This window comes from Musa acuminata, chromosome BXJ2-2 (assembly GCF_036884655.1).
Source record: "Musa acuminata AAA Group cultivar baxijiao chromosome BXJ2-2, Cavendish_Baxijiao_AAA, whole genome shotgun sequence".
In the NCBI taxonomy this organism is placed as follows: Eukaryota; Viridiplantae; Streptophyta; class Magnoliopsida; order Zingiberales; family Musaceae; genus Musa; species Musa acuminata.
In genome coordinates, this window is record NC_088339.1 from 19,491,249 (window position 1) to 19,508,682 (window position 17,434).

Here is a 17,434-nt window from a genome sequence, read left to right on the forward strand (position 1 = left end):
CAAAAATTATTTTTCACCTCATTCTTTTAGATCTTCAATTGATCTTATTTCATCATCTATTTTTTTATTATTTTGCATCACTTACGATGATTAAGAGGAGGAGAAGAAAATCAAGAAGGGAAAAAAGAAAAAATATATTTAAATTAAATTATAAATTAAAGATATATACCTCTATTTATAAAAAAATATCTTAAGAATATTTAAAGTTTAATAACAAATCGATTATAAATAGTAATATCCTTTGAATAATTAATTTCTCTATATTCAAAATTGACATACATATCCTTGCAAACCCAAAAAAATTGCATAGAGTAGAGACTTGAAAATTGCTAATGAAATTAATGTGCTTATAAGCTTTATATTATACTGGTAAGAATGATAGAGATTTTTAGATATTAATATATAAATAATTTGTAAATATTATTAATATGATTATTATCATACCATTGTAATGGTAGCATATAATTCTTAGAATTTCTTTTTAATTTGTCAAGGTTACACTAAAATTTCATCATAAATCACATTCATTATTCGGATCCATGAAAAAATTTACCAACAAAGTTGAGTTGGTGGTATGAATATTATATTTATACCCTTTAAAATCTTATAATGATAATGAGAATGTTAAAGATACTTAAAATATATAATATTCAATTTATATTAGGTAATATTAAACAAAACTATAGATGTTAGCAAAAAGGATGTGTGTGAAGGAGCTTAATATTTGGATGTTCATACTACCTACTAAAATTTATAAGGTTTAATATAATACTTCTTAAGCATGCAAGAATATATATGTAAAAACACCCAAATAAAATGAAATTGAAAACAGCCCAATTGAGGACATCGAGCACGTGTAGAAGCCGTGTTAATCTCGTTCGACGGGGTTTCAACCTACTGCAATGACAAAAACACCCTTTTCTATAGCTTACAAGGCAAGCAAGAGATTAGAAGCTTGAATCCATCAAAAGGAATAAAATATTGTTTTAAAGTGATGAAAACTCTCAACCAAGTTTACGTTATAAACTTAAATAATATTTTTAAATATTAACAAAAATATAATAATAATAATTTTTATTTTTATTATTTAACGAGGAGTCCCTTACGGCCAAAGCGATCCTAGGAAATTATTCTCCTACCAAAAATATCCCTACTGCCTCAGCGCAGCCACCGAAAAACCCAGTGGCTCAAACAGCCAGTAATAAAAGCCTGGCACTCTAACCTCATCCAGACTCCACGATTCCAATGCTTCTTCCCTTCTCCGACCCTCACAAACCCTACCCCGGTCTGCTCCGGCCTCGCCGGTGATATGGCGGCGGGATTGGCCGCGACAGCGGCCTTCGCCTCCTTTCCCGTCCTCTTCTTCGACGGTGATCGGGAGATCGACATGGGATCCATCTCGGTGACCCCGTCGCTGGGGTTCGGAAAGTTCCAGGCGGTCATCAGCCAGAGGATCGGGGTCGCTCCCCACCAGATCTCGATGTCGCTCGTACGCCGTAGGAAGGCCGGGGCCTCGTCCGAGGTCCGCCGCAAGGTGCCGATCGACGAGACCTCCGACCTCGGCGCCATCGCTCGCGAGAGGGACTGCTTCGTCCTCGCCGTCCTCCGCCGGCCCCGCCGGGAGAGGCGGGGCCGCTCGAGGAGGAGGAACCGCGCCGGGGATGATGGGATGGAGGGGAGGAAGGATGTGCCGGAGATGACGATCCTGAGGCGGAACTCGGCGGGATCGGGTGGCCTCGACCCGGCGCTCGGCGGATTGGCTCCGGAGGCGATGGCCGGGATGGGGATGTGGGATTACGGGACCCAGCTGCGGGACCTGCAGCTGCAGCGTGAGAAGTGCCTCCTGTCAACCACGATGGCGGCCGCCTCGTACGGACCGTTCGCGGTGGCGGAGGACGGGTACGCGCGGGTGTCGCGGACGAGCGCCGAAGTGGCGCCTCCTCGTCCGGCGGCGTGCGAGGAGTGCGAGGAGGCGCGGGCGGAGGGCCGTCTCCCGAGTTTCCACTGGTGCGTCCACGACGCGGTTACCTTCCGCTTCCGCTCGCCGGTGGGGCCTATTCAGCGGCCGTCTAAGAAGCGGGTCGAAGCTTCCGCTTAGCTGGACCGGATAATTCCGCACGCCCTTTTCTCATTATTGATTACTTTACGAGAGAGATGGTTTTGTGTTGGTTGTGAGTAGGTTCGCGTAGACAGGGAGGTGCAAGATATAAAACCTCCGGGGTTCGTATCGAAGTGGATACGTGGCAGTGGCGTGTCATACTTGGGTACAAGAGACAGGAGGTGGGCTCCAACGGGGTTGGCAGGAGCCGAGCGGTGTTTGGCCGTGGTGGATTGGCGAGTGACTGTACTATGGTTGTAATATCTTTTAGGAGGTTTTGTTTCTTTCTATTTGGTTGGAGTGGTCTTTGGCAGGACGACCAAAGGCATGGAAGTAATAAAGCGCCAGCAACCTGAGGTGATATTCTGTCTTCGCTTTGGCCCCTCTTGTGGTTGTGATTGCAGGTCGCACTTAAATATCTGCATTTTGAAGGAAAACAATTTTTCTCAGGTATGTGGCACTGATAACTTGGCCATCTTGGTCAGATAATATTCCTTCTTTGTTCATTATATTATCTAAGCAAGTTTCAAGGTTTACATTAGTTTCGACAGCATAACTAGTCTTATCTTTTTGCTATAGTTAACTAAAAGGTTTATAGTTGCATGTTATGTTCGAGGCAATTGCTCATAATTTGCAAGGAATTGGAAGTATTTCATCTGTAATTAGAAATATTCAATATTTGTTAAATGGTTGCCAACTGGGTTGATAAATCTTGCTAAACTTACCCATACTGCCTTTTTATTTCGAGAGGAGAGTTTTTTCTCTATCTTTTTTTTCTTTAATCTGCATGCGCATTAGAAAGTAATCCATTTTTAAATTTTTTTTGCAAAATAAGTATGATAATAATTGCATTTCATGTACATAAGTGAGGCTACAAATTTCTGTTTGATTACTGTCATTTAATGCTTGTTGAGGCAGATAAAAATATTTGCTTTGTTAAATAGCATAAGTTGTGAAATATAATTAAACAATTATTTTACTTTGGTGGACTTAACCATAAAACAAAACCGAGACGGCCAATTGGATTAGTTAAAGAACAGCTAGCCATTGGTGGACCAGATAGGTTACCAAATTGCTTCCGTTTTTGACCGGTCATCCTTCAACCTTAAGCAGAAGTTGAAAATATCTTGGTCAATTATCTTAAAAACTAGAGCTTTAATATGCTTATATCTTTTTTTCCTAAAGTTTTAGAGAAATGAAATTGTTGAATTCTAGAGCAGATCCAACAATCTTTTATATTTAGGAGATCAATGCTTTACCTCCACCAGATAAAGCTTATCAAAGTGGCAACGAGATTCTGAATTTGAGGATCATGGATCATATATATATATATATATATATATATATATATATATATATATATGTATATATGTATATATATATATGTATATATGTATGTATATATGTATGTATGTATGTATATATGTATGTATGTATATATGTATGTATATGTATGTATGTATATATGTATGTATATATGTATGTATATGTATGTATGTATATATGTATATATATGTATGTATATATATACATATACGTATATATACATATATATATATACATATATATATATGTATACATATATGTACATATACATATATATACATACATATATATATACATATATATACATACATATATATATACATATATATATATATATATATATATATACACGAGTCCATGAAATTTGTTTTCATTAGTTAAATATCATTTTATTATAAAAGAATGGATGTTTAATATTTTAATTGATATTGATATTCTTTAAAAAATTACAATCAAGTTAATAATTTAAAATTCAAATTATTTATTGACAAAAATTGTTAGTAATAATCAGATTTGAGTTTTGAGTTCTATTAAAACAGGGCGGCAAGCCGCTCGATGGCTATGGTGCACGAATCCGAAGGTTAGGAGTTCAAATCTTGTACGTATGTTTGTAAATTGGACTATTTCTTGAACGTAATCGAATAGCTTATTCTTCATAAGGAACTTAGTGGTCGCCAACATCAATGTTTATATCTCTCCTTTAATATTTTTTGCTTGCCATCATCTTCTCCCAATGCTTGGTTGGTCAAAGACCAACCCATGTACTTGTTGAACTGTTTCAAAGCCATCCGCAGGGCTATTAAAAAGCCCTTTCGTGCATGAAATATGTGTGAACTCATCATAAAAAAGCTACCTCGAATGGCTGATGATTCCAACCACGTGTTCAGGTATAGCTCAAATATCGAGATCATCTGACATATGTCGTTGCCCCGATCTTCGAACCTAAGTTCGAGTTGTCTAACATTTCATTAGCTTATAAATTAATATTTCTTAGCATCAAACATTTAAACTGTAATCAATCTATTTCACTCTTATTAATAATTGTAAATGAGATATTAACATGACTCATTATTTGACAATATATTAATTAAAAAAATTTACAACATTGATCTATTTATCAACCCTTATGACAAATTTGGGTTACAAAAATCAGATAGTAAGAGTAGAATTTTTACTAAATATGTGCTCTCCTCCATTTAAATTTAACCATCGGCTTTGTGGACCAATGGCATCGCTTGTGAAAAATTTTGATCATGTCTCAATTTGCTAACAATTATTAGATTATCACTTCCATTTATGATATTCTTCACTATCTGCTTTGTGGTGTTGAACCTAAATCTTTTTCTTATTATTTATGTTTGTACTTGTTCTCTAGGATAGTCTTTGCTTTAGGTTTTGAGTTTTTGATTAATGAATTTCTAGTTGTTAGCTTAAGGAAGGTGCTAGTGATACCCTAATTGTTATTATTGGCATTGGTCTCTGGTAGATTTGAAGGACTAGAAATTATGCCTTATACAATGGATTTTTTGTCTGTCTTTTTTTTATCGAATTTTTTCTTCAGTTTTAGATTATAATATTCCTCATCCCTCTCAATATGTCAAATGGTTAAAATTCTCTTTTGACAAATTATAAATTGAACTGTGATAGTTTGATTAAAAATAGTAAAATGGTGGTTTACAATTTATTCTCAAGAGAGATGATGATATCGGTAAGGTATATTTGAGAAATTTCCTAGTTGTTGATTGCTCCATAAGAATATTATCTTCTTCTTCTTTTTTTTAACTATAACAATCAAAGATGAATTAATGACTGCTCTGCAAGTCGGATTAAAACATGTTACTGTTGAATCCGACTTTTTTTTTAATATTATAAACATATTTGTACTATGTATTTTATTTTTTATCCACGTTATATTTTTTAATCCAGATTTAGTATGAAGCAAAGATTAGAAGTTGAATTCCCACGTTTTATGGCCAATCCATCCGTGTTTTATTTGAACTCTTCCGCCTCTTCTCTCTTACCGCGCAGACGATTTGGCGTCTTCATCCTGTCTTTCTAACCTACCTCGCGACTACTCTCCCTCATCGACGTCACCAATCAAACACCACGAAACGCCCTCTGAGCGAAACAAGGAGCTTGAACGCGTCCTCATGGCACGCGTTTCGATTCCTTCTTCCGCCCGCAACACGCAGCGCGGCAGCCCCCGCGAGCCTTCTCCTTCCCTTTCGCCTCGCACTCCTACCTCTATAAAGCCCCTTACCTTTCCAACCCCTCATGCACCGTATCATTCAATCTCTCTTCCCTTCTTCGTCTTCTTCTTCTTCTTTTGCTCGATCCCATGGATCGAGCAAAAGAAGAAGTCCTACCTGAACGGGGCCTACTACGGCCCCCCGGTCCCGCCGCGAGACACCTACCGCAGCGTCGGCCGTAGCTCCAGCTTCTGCTGCTGCGGCCCCTGCTGCCTCCTCTGCAACCTCGTCAAGTTCATCGTCTCCATCGTCATCACCCTCGGCATCGTCGTCCTCGTCCTCTGGCTCATCTTCCGCCCCAACGACATCAAGGCTCACGTCGACGACGCCTCCCTCACCCAATTCAACTACACCACCGGCACCGGCAGCCTGAGCTACAACCTCAGCCTCGCCATGAGCATCCGCAACCCCAACAAGCGGATCAGCATCTACTACGACTACCTGGAGGCGCGGGCGAGCTACGACGGCTTCCGCTTCGGCTACGCCCCGCTGCCCGTCTTCTACCAGAGGCGGAAGAGCACGGCGGCGCTCGCCCCGGCGTTCCAGGGCGCGCAGGTCGTGACGGAGGACGGCGTCGCGGAGACGTACGTGAGGGAGACGGGCGAGGGCTTCTACTACGTGGACGTCAGGGTGTACGCCAAGCTGCGGCTCAAGGTGTGGGTCTTTAAGATTCGGTACAACCGGCCGCGGATCGACTGCAGCTTGAAGCTTCCCGTGCCGGGGACCGCCGGCTCCTTCGAGAAGACCAAGTGCCACGTGCACCACTTTTAGCTTCGTGCACCACACTACATTGTTTCATTGGTATACGTATACGTAGTATGGGTATCGAGAGGTGTACACTACACAGTTCGTGGATTTATAGTTTCGAGTATTGCTTATATACATATATATATATATATATATATATATATATATATATATATATATATATATAAAATTAAATAATGTATTTTTCTTACATGTTGACTTTGACTTTCAGCTGGGTAAAGTTTGACATTTTGACTAGAAGCTACGGTTAATTACTAAGGCCAAGAAACATTGGAAATCGAAGCACAATTTCCCAGCTATTCCGGAGATTTATCCAAATTAAGATTTTAGTCTTTTAGAGAGACGATGTTTAGAAGATTATTAATTAATCAACAGAAGTCACATTATACATATAAAAGATAATTTCTTTGACAGAGATCAAAAACTCATCTAACAATTTACACCGATGATAATGTATCAAATCCACTTATTTATGGACGAAATTTTGTCCAATAATTTTTTCTTCCTAAGTCACCTCATCCAAAAAAAAAAAAAAGAAGGAGATTCAGACTGTTGATAAACAGAGCTATCTTCTGCTGTCCAAAAGATTCTATTTATCCTTTCTCTTAAAGAGATGTTTCTAAAACGATTGATTGATCCACATAGGTCACATGATAGGAAACCAACATATATATTATGCTGATTCCGTCTTTAAACAGCAAGAAACTCCCTACCTTGTCACTTTCTTGTGTGGTGCATCTTCTGAGCATCACAAAAGATGGTAGCAGAACAATCCCTCACAAAATATGCCAATGTTGATGTCCAGAGTGCTGCCTCCGACATGTTTTTCTTTAGTTAGAGAAAGAGAAGCAGCCTCCTAAACCAACCGAGGAACTTAATTTACAAACTCTACTAATCTGATTACACAATGAAATAAGAAAACATTATAAATATATATGTGGCAAAAATCCTTCTCTAGATATGACACTAGTAATAGATGAACTTATCAAACTCATACTTATGGTTAGCATGATCTGTAGTTGATGCCTCAATGACTAGTATGCAGTCATGATGATTTTTCAAGTCACCATAATATGAAGCATCAAGACTTCAATAACTTGAACTCTGTCTTCCTTAGAGCATTGCATACGCTATATTTGATTAACCTTGTCTATTTTATCATTAGAATGTCCTGACCACAACAACATAAATCTCCATGTTTTAGCTTTGCAAACAATGACCGAAGAATGTTGGAATTAATCATTCATTTCATCAAAGAAAGGTTCGTTGCATCAAGAGAGATTCATTACATCAAGAAGAAAAAATAGATTAAAAGTTTATGAAAAGATTAAGTCAAATTGGTTATTGATTCTTGAAAAAATTTCTTGAAAGAGAATGCTTCATCTTGAATACAATTAATGTAATATATCTTTGGGGACTATATAAACCTCGTGTGTTGGGTTATAAAATAGATAAAGTTTTTAAAATTATAAAAACTTTTCTTGAGAGAAATATAGAAGATTGAAGCTTGTCTATACTCTTTCTCTGTTTGATAACTCTATCCCTTCTTCCTATCATGATCAACATTTGATATCAGAGCATAGGTTAAGCTATGACCTCTTCCTCAAGTACCATCCAACTCTAGATTCCCAGATTGACAAAAAAAAATTATGATATATGGTGCATCCAAATGAAGATTCTTCTAGCCTCCCAAGATGTATGGGAGTTTGTAAAAGATAGATTTGTTGAACCAAGTCCAGCAGAAAAAGGAGCAATGAATACAGAAGGAAGAAAACAATTCAAAAAAAGAAGGAAGAATGAGAAAAAGGCTTTGTTCACGATCTACCAAGGGCTTGATGATACAATGTTCGAGATCATCGCTCTAGCAAATACTTCAAAGAAGACTTGGGAAATGCTTCAAAAAGCATTTGGTGGTGTTGATAAGGTAAAAAAACTTTGACTATAAGTTTTACGAGCCGAGTTTGAAAAATTACAACAAGGTATTTTTTGAAATTATTTCTGATTACTTCTCAAAAATTATTTCTATTGTTCATCAAATGAGACGAAATGGTGAATAAATAAATTATCAGAGAGTAATAGAAAAAATACTAAGATCTTTAGATCCAAAATTTGATTTTATTACCGATTGAAGAATTTAAAGATTTGGAAAAAATGTCTTTAGAAGAACTTATAGGTTCCCTTCAAGTTCATGAACAAAAGATTACAAAAAGAGAAGAAGACAAAACTATAGATCAAACATTACTAACGAAGCTTACTCTTGAAAATAAAGGTGAATCAAATTCTCAAAGAGGAAGAGGACGAGGACAAAGAGGAAGATGAGGCAGAAATCAGATCAATCAAGAATCTCCAAACAATAAAGGTAGTGGAGAAAATTCTAACCAAAGAGGTCGAGGTTATGGCCAACGACATAAGCTGTGGACGTGGCGGAAATTATAAAAGGTCTGAAATACAATGCTATGTTTGTAAAAGGTATGGACATTACTCTTATGAATGTTATTATAATCCTAACAATCAAGGTGATAAGATAAATTTTATTGAGGAATAAAAGAACAAAAATCAAGTTTTGCTAATGAGTTATGATAATTTGAAAGATGATTAGTCTATGACATGGTATCTAGATACAGGAGCCTCAAATCACATGTGTGACATCAAAGAGCTATTTTCAGAAATGGATATAAGTTATTCCGAGAACATTACATTTGGTGATTTGTCTCAAAGACCAGTAAGAGGTAAAGGTAAAATTCTCCTTGAACTTAATAATGGCAAAGAATCATGTATTTTAGATGTTTATTATGTTCCTGATATGAAAAATAATATTTTAAGCTTGGGACAATTAGTTGAAAAAAGTTATGATATTGAGATAAAATATATGACTCTCTCAATTGATGACAAGAATAAAACATTGATATCATATGTAAAAATGACAAAGAATAGAATGTTTTCTCTACATCTAAGTATTTTTTATCAATTAAATTGTTTTAAAGCTGAGGATATTTCTACACTTTGGCATCTTAGATATGCTCACTTAAATTTTGAAGCTTTGAAACTTCTAGAGAAGTATAATATGGTGACAGGAATGTCAAAAATTGATCACCCATCAAAATTATGTGAAGTATGTGTCATGGGTAAGCACGAAAGCAAGCCTATCAAAGTGAAAAGAATAAAAAAAGCATGACATCAACTTGATCTAGTGCACTCAGATGTTTGTGGCCCTATCAATCGAGTATCACTTGGAGGAAGCAAGTATTTTCTTACCTTCACTGATGATCATAGTGGCAAAACTTGGGTTTACGTGTTAAAAGAAAAGAAAGAAGTTTTAACCAAATTCAAAGAATTTAAGGATTTGATTGAAAAACAAAGTTGTTGTAAAATTAAATGTTTAAGAACATATATGGGTAGTGAATATATATATATAAAATGAATTTAAAAGTTTTTGTAGAAATAATGGAATTCTACATCAATTCATCATGTCATACATAACTCAACAAAATGGTATCTCAGAAAAAAAAAAAAAAGGACTATCCTTAATATGGTCCGATGCATGTTAAAAGAAAGAAAAATTCCTAAAGAATTTTGGGGAGATGTTGTTTCTTGTGCAGTTTATTTGCTTATTAGGTTTCCGACAAAGCGAATTGGTAATGTTACACCAGGAGAAGCATGAAGCTTACAAAAACCAAGGGTTGATCATTTGAGGATTTTTGAAAGTATTACATTTGCCAAGATACCAACAAAAAATAGAACAAAATTGGAGGATAAAAGTCATAAATACATTTTGCTAGGTTATCCAGAGAATTTCAGTTGTTACAAACCCTACAATCCTATCATAAATAAAGTTGTGATGTCAAGGGACGTTGAATTTGATGAACAATAGATTTGGAACTGGAAAAGTGATGAGCAACATAAGAAAGTTATAGCTTCAGAAGAAGATTATATAATACAAGCAAGTACCGAAGTGGCTTTGCCGGAATCATCACCTAGATTAGTTAGGTCACATGATTCAAGAAGTCCAATTATAAGAAGGACAAGCCTGATTCAGGAGCTATATGATGTAACTCGAATGATTGATACTAATAATAATGAACTTTCTTTATTTTATCTTTTTGTAGAAAATGATCCATTAACCTTGGAAGAAGCTTATAGAGATAAAAAATAGCAACAAGCTATGAATGAAATGATTTATGCCATTAACAAAAATAATACATGGGAGCTTACAACACTTCTGGAAGACTACCAAGCTATCGGTGTTAAGTGGATCGTTAAAACAAAAAAAAATGCAAAAGGAGAGGTGGAGAAATACAAAACCAAATTGGTTGCAAAAGAAAACAAACAACAATATGAAGTTGACTATGAAGAAGTATTTGCACCAGTTGCTCGATTGGAGACAATAAGATTACTTATCTCTCTAGCAACTCAAATGAAATGATAAATTTTATAAATGAATATCAAATCAGCATTTCTTAATAGAGTTCTTGAAGAAGAGCTATATATTCAACAACTTCGAAAGAAACTTAATATGTTAGATAGAACAAGTTTAAGGAGGGAGAATGTTGGAATTAAACTTGTTCAAGTATCATAAAGAGATTCATTTAATCAAAGAAATGCTCATTGCATCAAGAGAGAGAGAGAGATTCATTACATCAAGAAAAAATAGATTAAAAGTCTATGGAAAGATAAGTCAAATTAGTTTTAGTTCTTAAAAGGGTTTCTTGAAAGAGAATGATTCATCTTGAATACAATTAATGTAATATATCTTTGGGGATTATATAAACCCTTGGGTCATAAAATAGATAGAGTTTCTGAAATTGTAAATAGTTTTCTTGAGAGAAATATAGAAGATTGAAACTTGTCTCTACTCTTCCTTTGTTTAATAACTCTATCCCTTCTTCCTACTAAGATCAACAAGAAATACCAAAATCGGATGTTCGGTCATTCTTTTGTGAGGATGAACAGCCTCCATAATAATACTACGGGAAAAAAATCACATTAGAGGAGTAATAAGACTAAATACATTCAAAATAAGGTTAATGCAGAATCTAACCTGCTAGCTGCTTCTAGGCACCTGAAACAAGCAAGAACTTTGTTGGTGATTCTATCCTACCAATCTCTTTAGAAGTTGCAACTTGTGACAATATGGATCCCCATCGACACTGATGTCAAAGACATTTAGAGTTTTCCCTTCACTTCCTAGGGCTTTAACCTGAAATGCACATCATCAGCTCCAATCAACTAAAACAACTCCATTCTCCACCAACTTATGCCTAATGAATTACCAGGGAATCATAGTTACTTCGAGCAAATTAAAATTCTACTGCCCATCCTCAAAGCTTGGCCATGAATGTGTATCGTACCTAGATAACCTTTCCGGTTCCCTCAGGAAGACAACTCAGTATTTAACACTCCATAAAAACGTACTGAGAACAGTCTATTGATAGAGTTAAGTTTCTTCGGCTTAGTGTATGATCAACCACCTATTCTCACCCTTGTGTGCACTGCATCCAGTGGCTTTCGAGTTGTCATTGCATTACTTGCGATTTCGTAATCTTGATGGTTCATCTGGCACTTTTCTGACAGCTCTTGGCAATGCACGATACGAGTCAAGGGTTTATGCAAGAATGCAGATGGTTGGTTGAAATAGATTCCTGAAGTCACAAGCCATGACAGAAGAAGCACCCTTGGCTTGCAAAATTAATCATGTTAATACCAATCAGCTATTGTACAGAACAACAGTTGGAAATGAGCAGAATTGAATGGAACCGAGGCAAATTTACACTTCTCATCGTACTAAGGGAGATTATACTCACAACGAAAGACTTCATCAGTAGCCTTATAGACCCCATTCTACTTGTGCATCCAAACTTCCACTCCAAAGTGGTGACCTTCTCAGCGGAGGGGAAGAGCTGATGCGTACCTCCAACTGTGCAGTGAACTCCTCGTTGCTCGGCCGCAGCAACGCAGGCAGCGCGAAGGAGGCGCCCTTCTCCTCGCATCCCAGATGCCTGGGCCTTATCCTGTTCGACAAGCTAAACGAGAAGTACTGCGGGAATTCCCTCAGCTCGATGAGGTCCCGCCGCATCTCCCACACAAAAAAAATCCATCTTTGGCCTCAAATTCTCCTCTATGCTGTGGCAGAAGAGCTGCGGAAACCTCCTCGCCATGGCCAGCGCATCGCCCGCGGAGAACCCGACTCCTTGCAGGAACTCCAGCCAAGGGAGACGCTGCTCCTCCACGCTGCAGGAGAGCATCGAGGCGTGCCGCGCGATTGGGGTGACACCGAGCATATGGATGAAGTAGAGGGTGGGGATGAAGTCGGAGACGAGGATGCTGTTGGGGATGGAGGTGCAAGAAAATAATAAAAACACAATACTATGATGCAATTAAAAATAACTCTTTCGATCAAAAAAATTATAGAACATTTATAAGATATTCCCAATTGTATGCTCTGTACCTTGCTTTATGAACTATAGTCCTATTTTATAGGACCTAGTTGTAACTACCTCACTTCATCATGTCACTTATGATTGAGTTAGGTATAGGAATTATTTATACCTTCTAAATCATGGATCATTTCTTAACATATATTTATAACTACCTAGAACATGGTAACTACCTAGATAACTACTATGAATCAATTCTCAACACTTTCCCTTATTCATAATTACATACACCGATTTATCATATGAAATAAATATACTTTTGAACCGGAAGCGACTTGGTGAGAATATCCGTAATTTGTTCACCAGTTCCACAATACTTCATTGCTATGACTCTATTTGCCACAAGATCCCGAATAAAATAATAGCGTATCTCTATATACTTCGTTCTTCCATAAAATGTTGGATTCTTTGTTATTGCAATTGTGGCTTTGTTATCATAAAATATTTTAATTACTTCTCTTTGTTCTTAATGAAGGTCTTCAAAAAGTCTTCTAAGTCATATTGCTTGACAAGCTACAGATGTTGCAACTACATATTTTACTTCTGATGTCGATAATGTAGTTGTTGTTTGCTTTTTTGAACTCCAAGATATAGCTTATGATCCGAGGCTAAAAATATTACTTGAAATACTCTTTCTATCATCTAAATCTCCTACTCAATCACTATCAGTGAAACCAAATAATTTATATTTAAAACTATGAGAATACCAAATACTATAATATGTAGTTCCATCAATATAACGTAGAATTCTTTTAACAGCTCCGAGACGATGTTTGTTTAGGCTATGCATAAACCTGGATACTACACCAATATAGAAGGTAATATCTGGTCGAGTATGAGTTAGATAAATTAAACCCCCAACCAAACTTCTGTAGTATCTTCTATTTGTGAAACATGTACCATCTTTAAGTTTTAATTTCTCATTTATATTCATAGGTGCTGCTACAGCTTTGTAATTAATCATATTAAATTTTTTGAGTAGATCCATTGCATATTTTCTTTGTGAAATAAAAATTTAATCTGACCTTTACTTTACTTCTAACCTAAGAAAATAATGCAGTAAACTTAGATCTGACATTTCAAACTTATTCATTGTACACTTTTAAAATTCTACTACAAAAGAGTTAGATGAACTCATATATATAATTATCAATATAAAGATAAATCATTAGAATATTATATTCACCTTCTTCTTTAGATAAAGAGTAGATTCATTATTGTTCCTCTTAAATTTATTTTGATGAAAATAATAATCAATTTTACTATATTATGCGTTTGGAGATTGTTTAAGCCTATAAACAGCTTTTCTTAGCTTATACACCTTTTCTTCATGTTCTTTAACAAAAAAACCTTCAGGTTGAGTAACAACAACCTCTTCGTATAAATCTATATTTAAAAACATATATTTCACATCAAATTGACAAACAAGCTAACTCAAGTAAGCAGCTAAAGTCAAGAAGGTTATCATAATTTCGAATCTAACAACTGAAAAAAAGTTATCATCAAAATCAATAACTTATTATTATGAATATCATTTTGCTACAAGTCACTGGATGCTTTTGGATACTTCCATCTGCATTAAATTTTGTTTTTAATATCCATTTTAATCCAATAGCTTTCTTGTCTTTCGATAGATCCATTAGCTTCTAAGTTTTATTCTTCTCAATTAATTTGATTTTCTCCTTCATTGCTTTTTGTCATTCCTCTTTTTCAACTACTTCAAAGTTATAGGATATGAAATAAACAAAGTAAATGTTGAGTCATAAATTTCTTTTAATGATTTGAAATTTCCTGAAGGGGTTTTATATAAGGAATAAGAATTTGAACTACTATTGGACAAGGTTAACGATGAACTTGTTTGAGTAGGATCTATCATTTGATTCTGTGGAGTGTCTAGTTCCACTGAAATCTGAATTTATGTTCCACCTTTATTGGTCTCCGAATTCTAACTTATCCTTTCATCAAACATAACATTTATGTTAATAATAACTTTGTCATTAATAGGATTATATAATCGATATGCTTTGGATCGTAAGGAATAACTAATTAAGATATATTTTTTAGATTTTTCATCAAGCTTGTGATGATTTTGTAAATTCACCAAAGCATAAGCAATATAACCAAAAATTCTTAAATGACTTACACTTGGTTTTATACTATACCAAGCCTCGTAAGGAGTTTGATTCATAACAACTTTTGTTGGTAAAATATTTAACAAATAAACTGCTATTGTAACTACTTTTGTCCAAAATTGATTTGAAAGGTGTTTTCCTTTAAGCAAACTCCTTTAAGTAAACTCCTTTAAGCAAAATTGATTTCAATGATAGTTCGATTATTATGCTCGGCTACACCATTTTGCTACAGTGTATATGGTGTTGTCACTTCTCTACGAAAATTATTTTTTTTATAAAAAGAATTAAATTCATTAGATAAAAATTCACCACCTCTATCTGTCTGAAGTATCTTTATACATCTACCACTTTGTCTTTCTACAAATGCCTTGAATTTTTAAAAATTATCAAATGTTTCATATTTCAGTTTCAGAAAGTATACCTATGTGGCTATAATCATCAGTAAACAATAAATAATAATGACTTCTACCAAATGATTTTATATTCATAGGTTCACATAAGTCAACATGAATTAATTTAAGACAATTCGATGTTCTCCATGTTTTTTCAAGTTTTTTTACTTTGTTTGCTATAAATGCATCCTTCATATACATCAAGTGAATTAATTTTGGGCAATCCGAAAACCATTTTTTTTATTTAACAACCTTAAACCCTTAATGCTAAGGTGTCCATATCTTAAAAGTCATAAATTATACTCATTCTTTTAAGTTGTGACAAGAGCATGCTTTTCAATATTTGAAATATTAAGTAAAAATATCTTGTTTTATGTCATACAAACATTTACCGTAATCAAACTAGATTGTTTATCTTTAATAGTGCATGAACCATCATCAAATATAACTGAATATCCATCATCTATCAATTGGTCAATACTCAATAAGTTATATGATAAAATAGGAACAAATAAAATATTATCAAGGTATTTTACCTTCATTTGATTTGTCTTTACCTCAATTATTTCTTTCCCTTCCACTGAGATTTGCTTGTTGTCTCCAAGTCTAACTTTCAACTTATGAGTTTCATCAATATATTTAAACATTGTTCTTATGCCTAATATATGATTAGAACATCTACTATTTAAAAACTAAGTATCATTTAAGATATCATTAACTTATGAATGAGTCATAAAGAACTTACTATTTTCATCATTTTCCTCTACATAGCTTGCTTGTTTTTCTTTTTTCTAGCAATTTGCCTTCGTATGATCAAACTTTTTACAATAGTGATATTGAATTCCACTCTTATAATTTTTTTTTTCATAATTTGATTATTTTTGTTCGATCATGCCCATCAAAGTGTCATCTTTCTCTTCCTCTTCCATTTTTTCTACCATGAAATCCTCCTTTGTCACGTCCTCTTCTTATTAATTTATTATCTTCTTTTAAAGTAGAAGACTCTCCCTTAATCTGAAATATTTTTTCTTCACTTTTTTCAAGTGACTTATTTAAGCTTACTTCATGTGCTTGCAAGAAACTCATTAGTTCATCAAATGAAAATATAGATAAATCTTTTGACTCTTCAATTACAGTAATAACATGATTACATTTCAGAGTTAGACTTCTCAAAACTTTTACAACAATTATGTGATAAAGAATATGTTTACCATAAGATTTCATTTGACTAATAATTTCAATCACTCGAGAAAGAAAATCTTGCACCGATTCATTATTTTTCATGAACAAAATTTTAAACTCACAATGAAGAGTTTGAAGTTTTACCATAATCACCCTTGATGAGCCATAATTTATTTTGAAGTATCAACTAAGCTTACTTTGAGATTGTCACTACTGCAATTCTTGAGAAGATTATCTCATGTACAACCTGATGAATGAAAAACAATGCCTTTGAATCATTTTTTCTATTCTCCCTTAGCCTGATTTCTTCATCTAGATGTGCATATCCATTCTCAATTAAGTTATAAAGATCTTGAGACTTGAATAGAGTCTTCATCTTGATACCCCAAAATTCATAGTATTTGCCCGAGGAGATGGGAATAAGGGGTTGCGACATGGAATTACCATTGAAAATCATAATGCCCAGACTGAAACTTAGCTCTAATACCATAAATATTAAGGATGGAGGAGCAAGGAAATGATAAAAATATAATACTACGATGCAATTAAAAAGAATCATTTTGATCAAGAAAACCGATGTAGTATTTAAACAAGAGGATAGACATAGAACACTTACAAAATATTCCTAAGTATATGCTCTTTACTTTGCTTCATGAACTATGATCATATTTATAGGACATATTGATAACTACCTCACTCCATATCACCCATAATTGAGTTAGGTGTAGGAACTACCCTATAACTTTTAAATCATGGGTCACTTCTTAGAACATGCCTATAACTATCTAGAATATGATAACTACCTAGATAACTACTATGAATCAATTCTCAACATAGGCAGGGGTGGGTGGGT

General features: G+C 34.9%; 2 protein-coding genes across 2 annotated transcripts; both read left to right on the plus strand.

Moving 5' to 3' along the window:
- The first annotated feature begins 1,213 nt into the window (after positions 1-1,213).
- On the plus strand, positions 1,214-2,459 carry LOC108951475 (uncharacterized). Its single transcript, XM_018819282.2, has one exon. The coding sequence runs from the start codon at positions 1,310-1,312 to the stop codon at positions 2,096-2,098; it is 789 nt and encodes a 262-aa protein (XP_018674827.2). The 5' UTR covers positions 1,214-1,309; the 3' UTR covers positions 2,099-2,459.
- A 1,426-nt stretch (positions 2,460-3,885) lies between these two features.
- On the plus strand, positions 3,886-6,561 carry LOC135605232 (NDR1/HIN1-like protein 10). The gene has a single exon (XM_065095079.1). It carries the CDS (start codon positions 5,575-5,577, stop codon positions 6,442-6,444), a length of 870 nt encoding a protein of 289 aa, XP_064951151.1. The 5' UTR covers positions 3,886-5,574; the 3' UTR covers positions 6,445-6,561.
- The last annotated feature ends 10,873 nt before the right edge of the window (positions 6,562-17,434 follow it).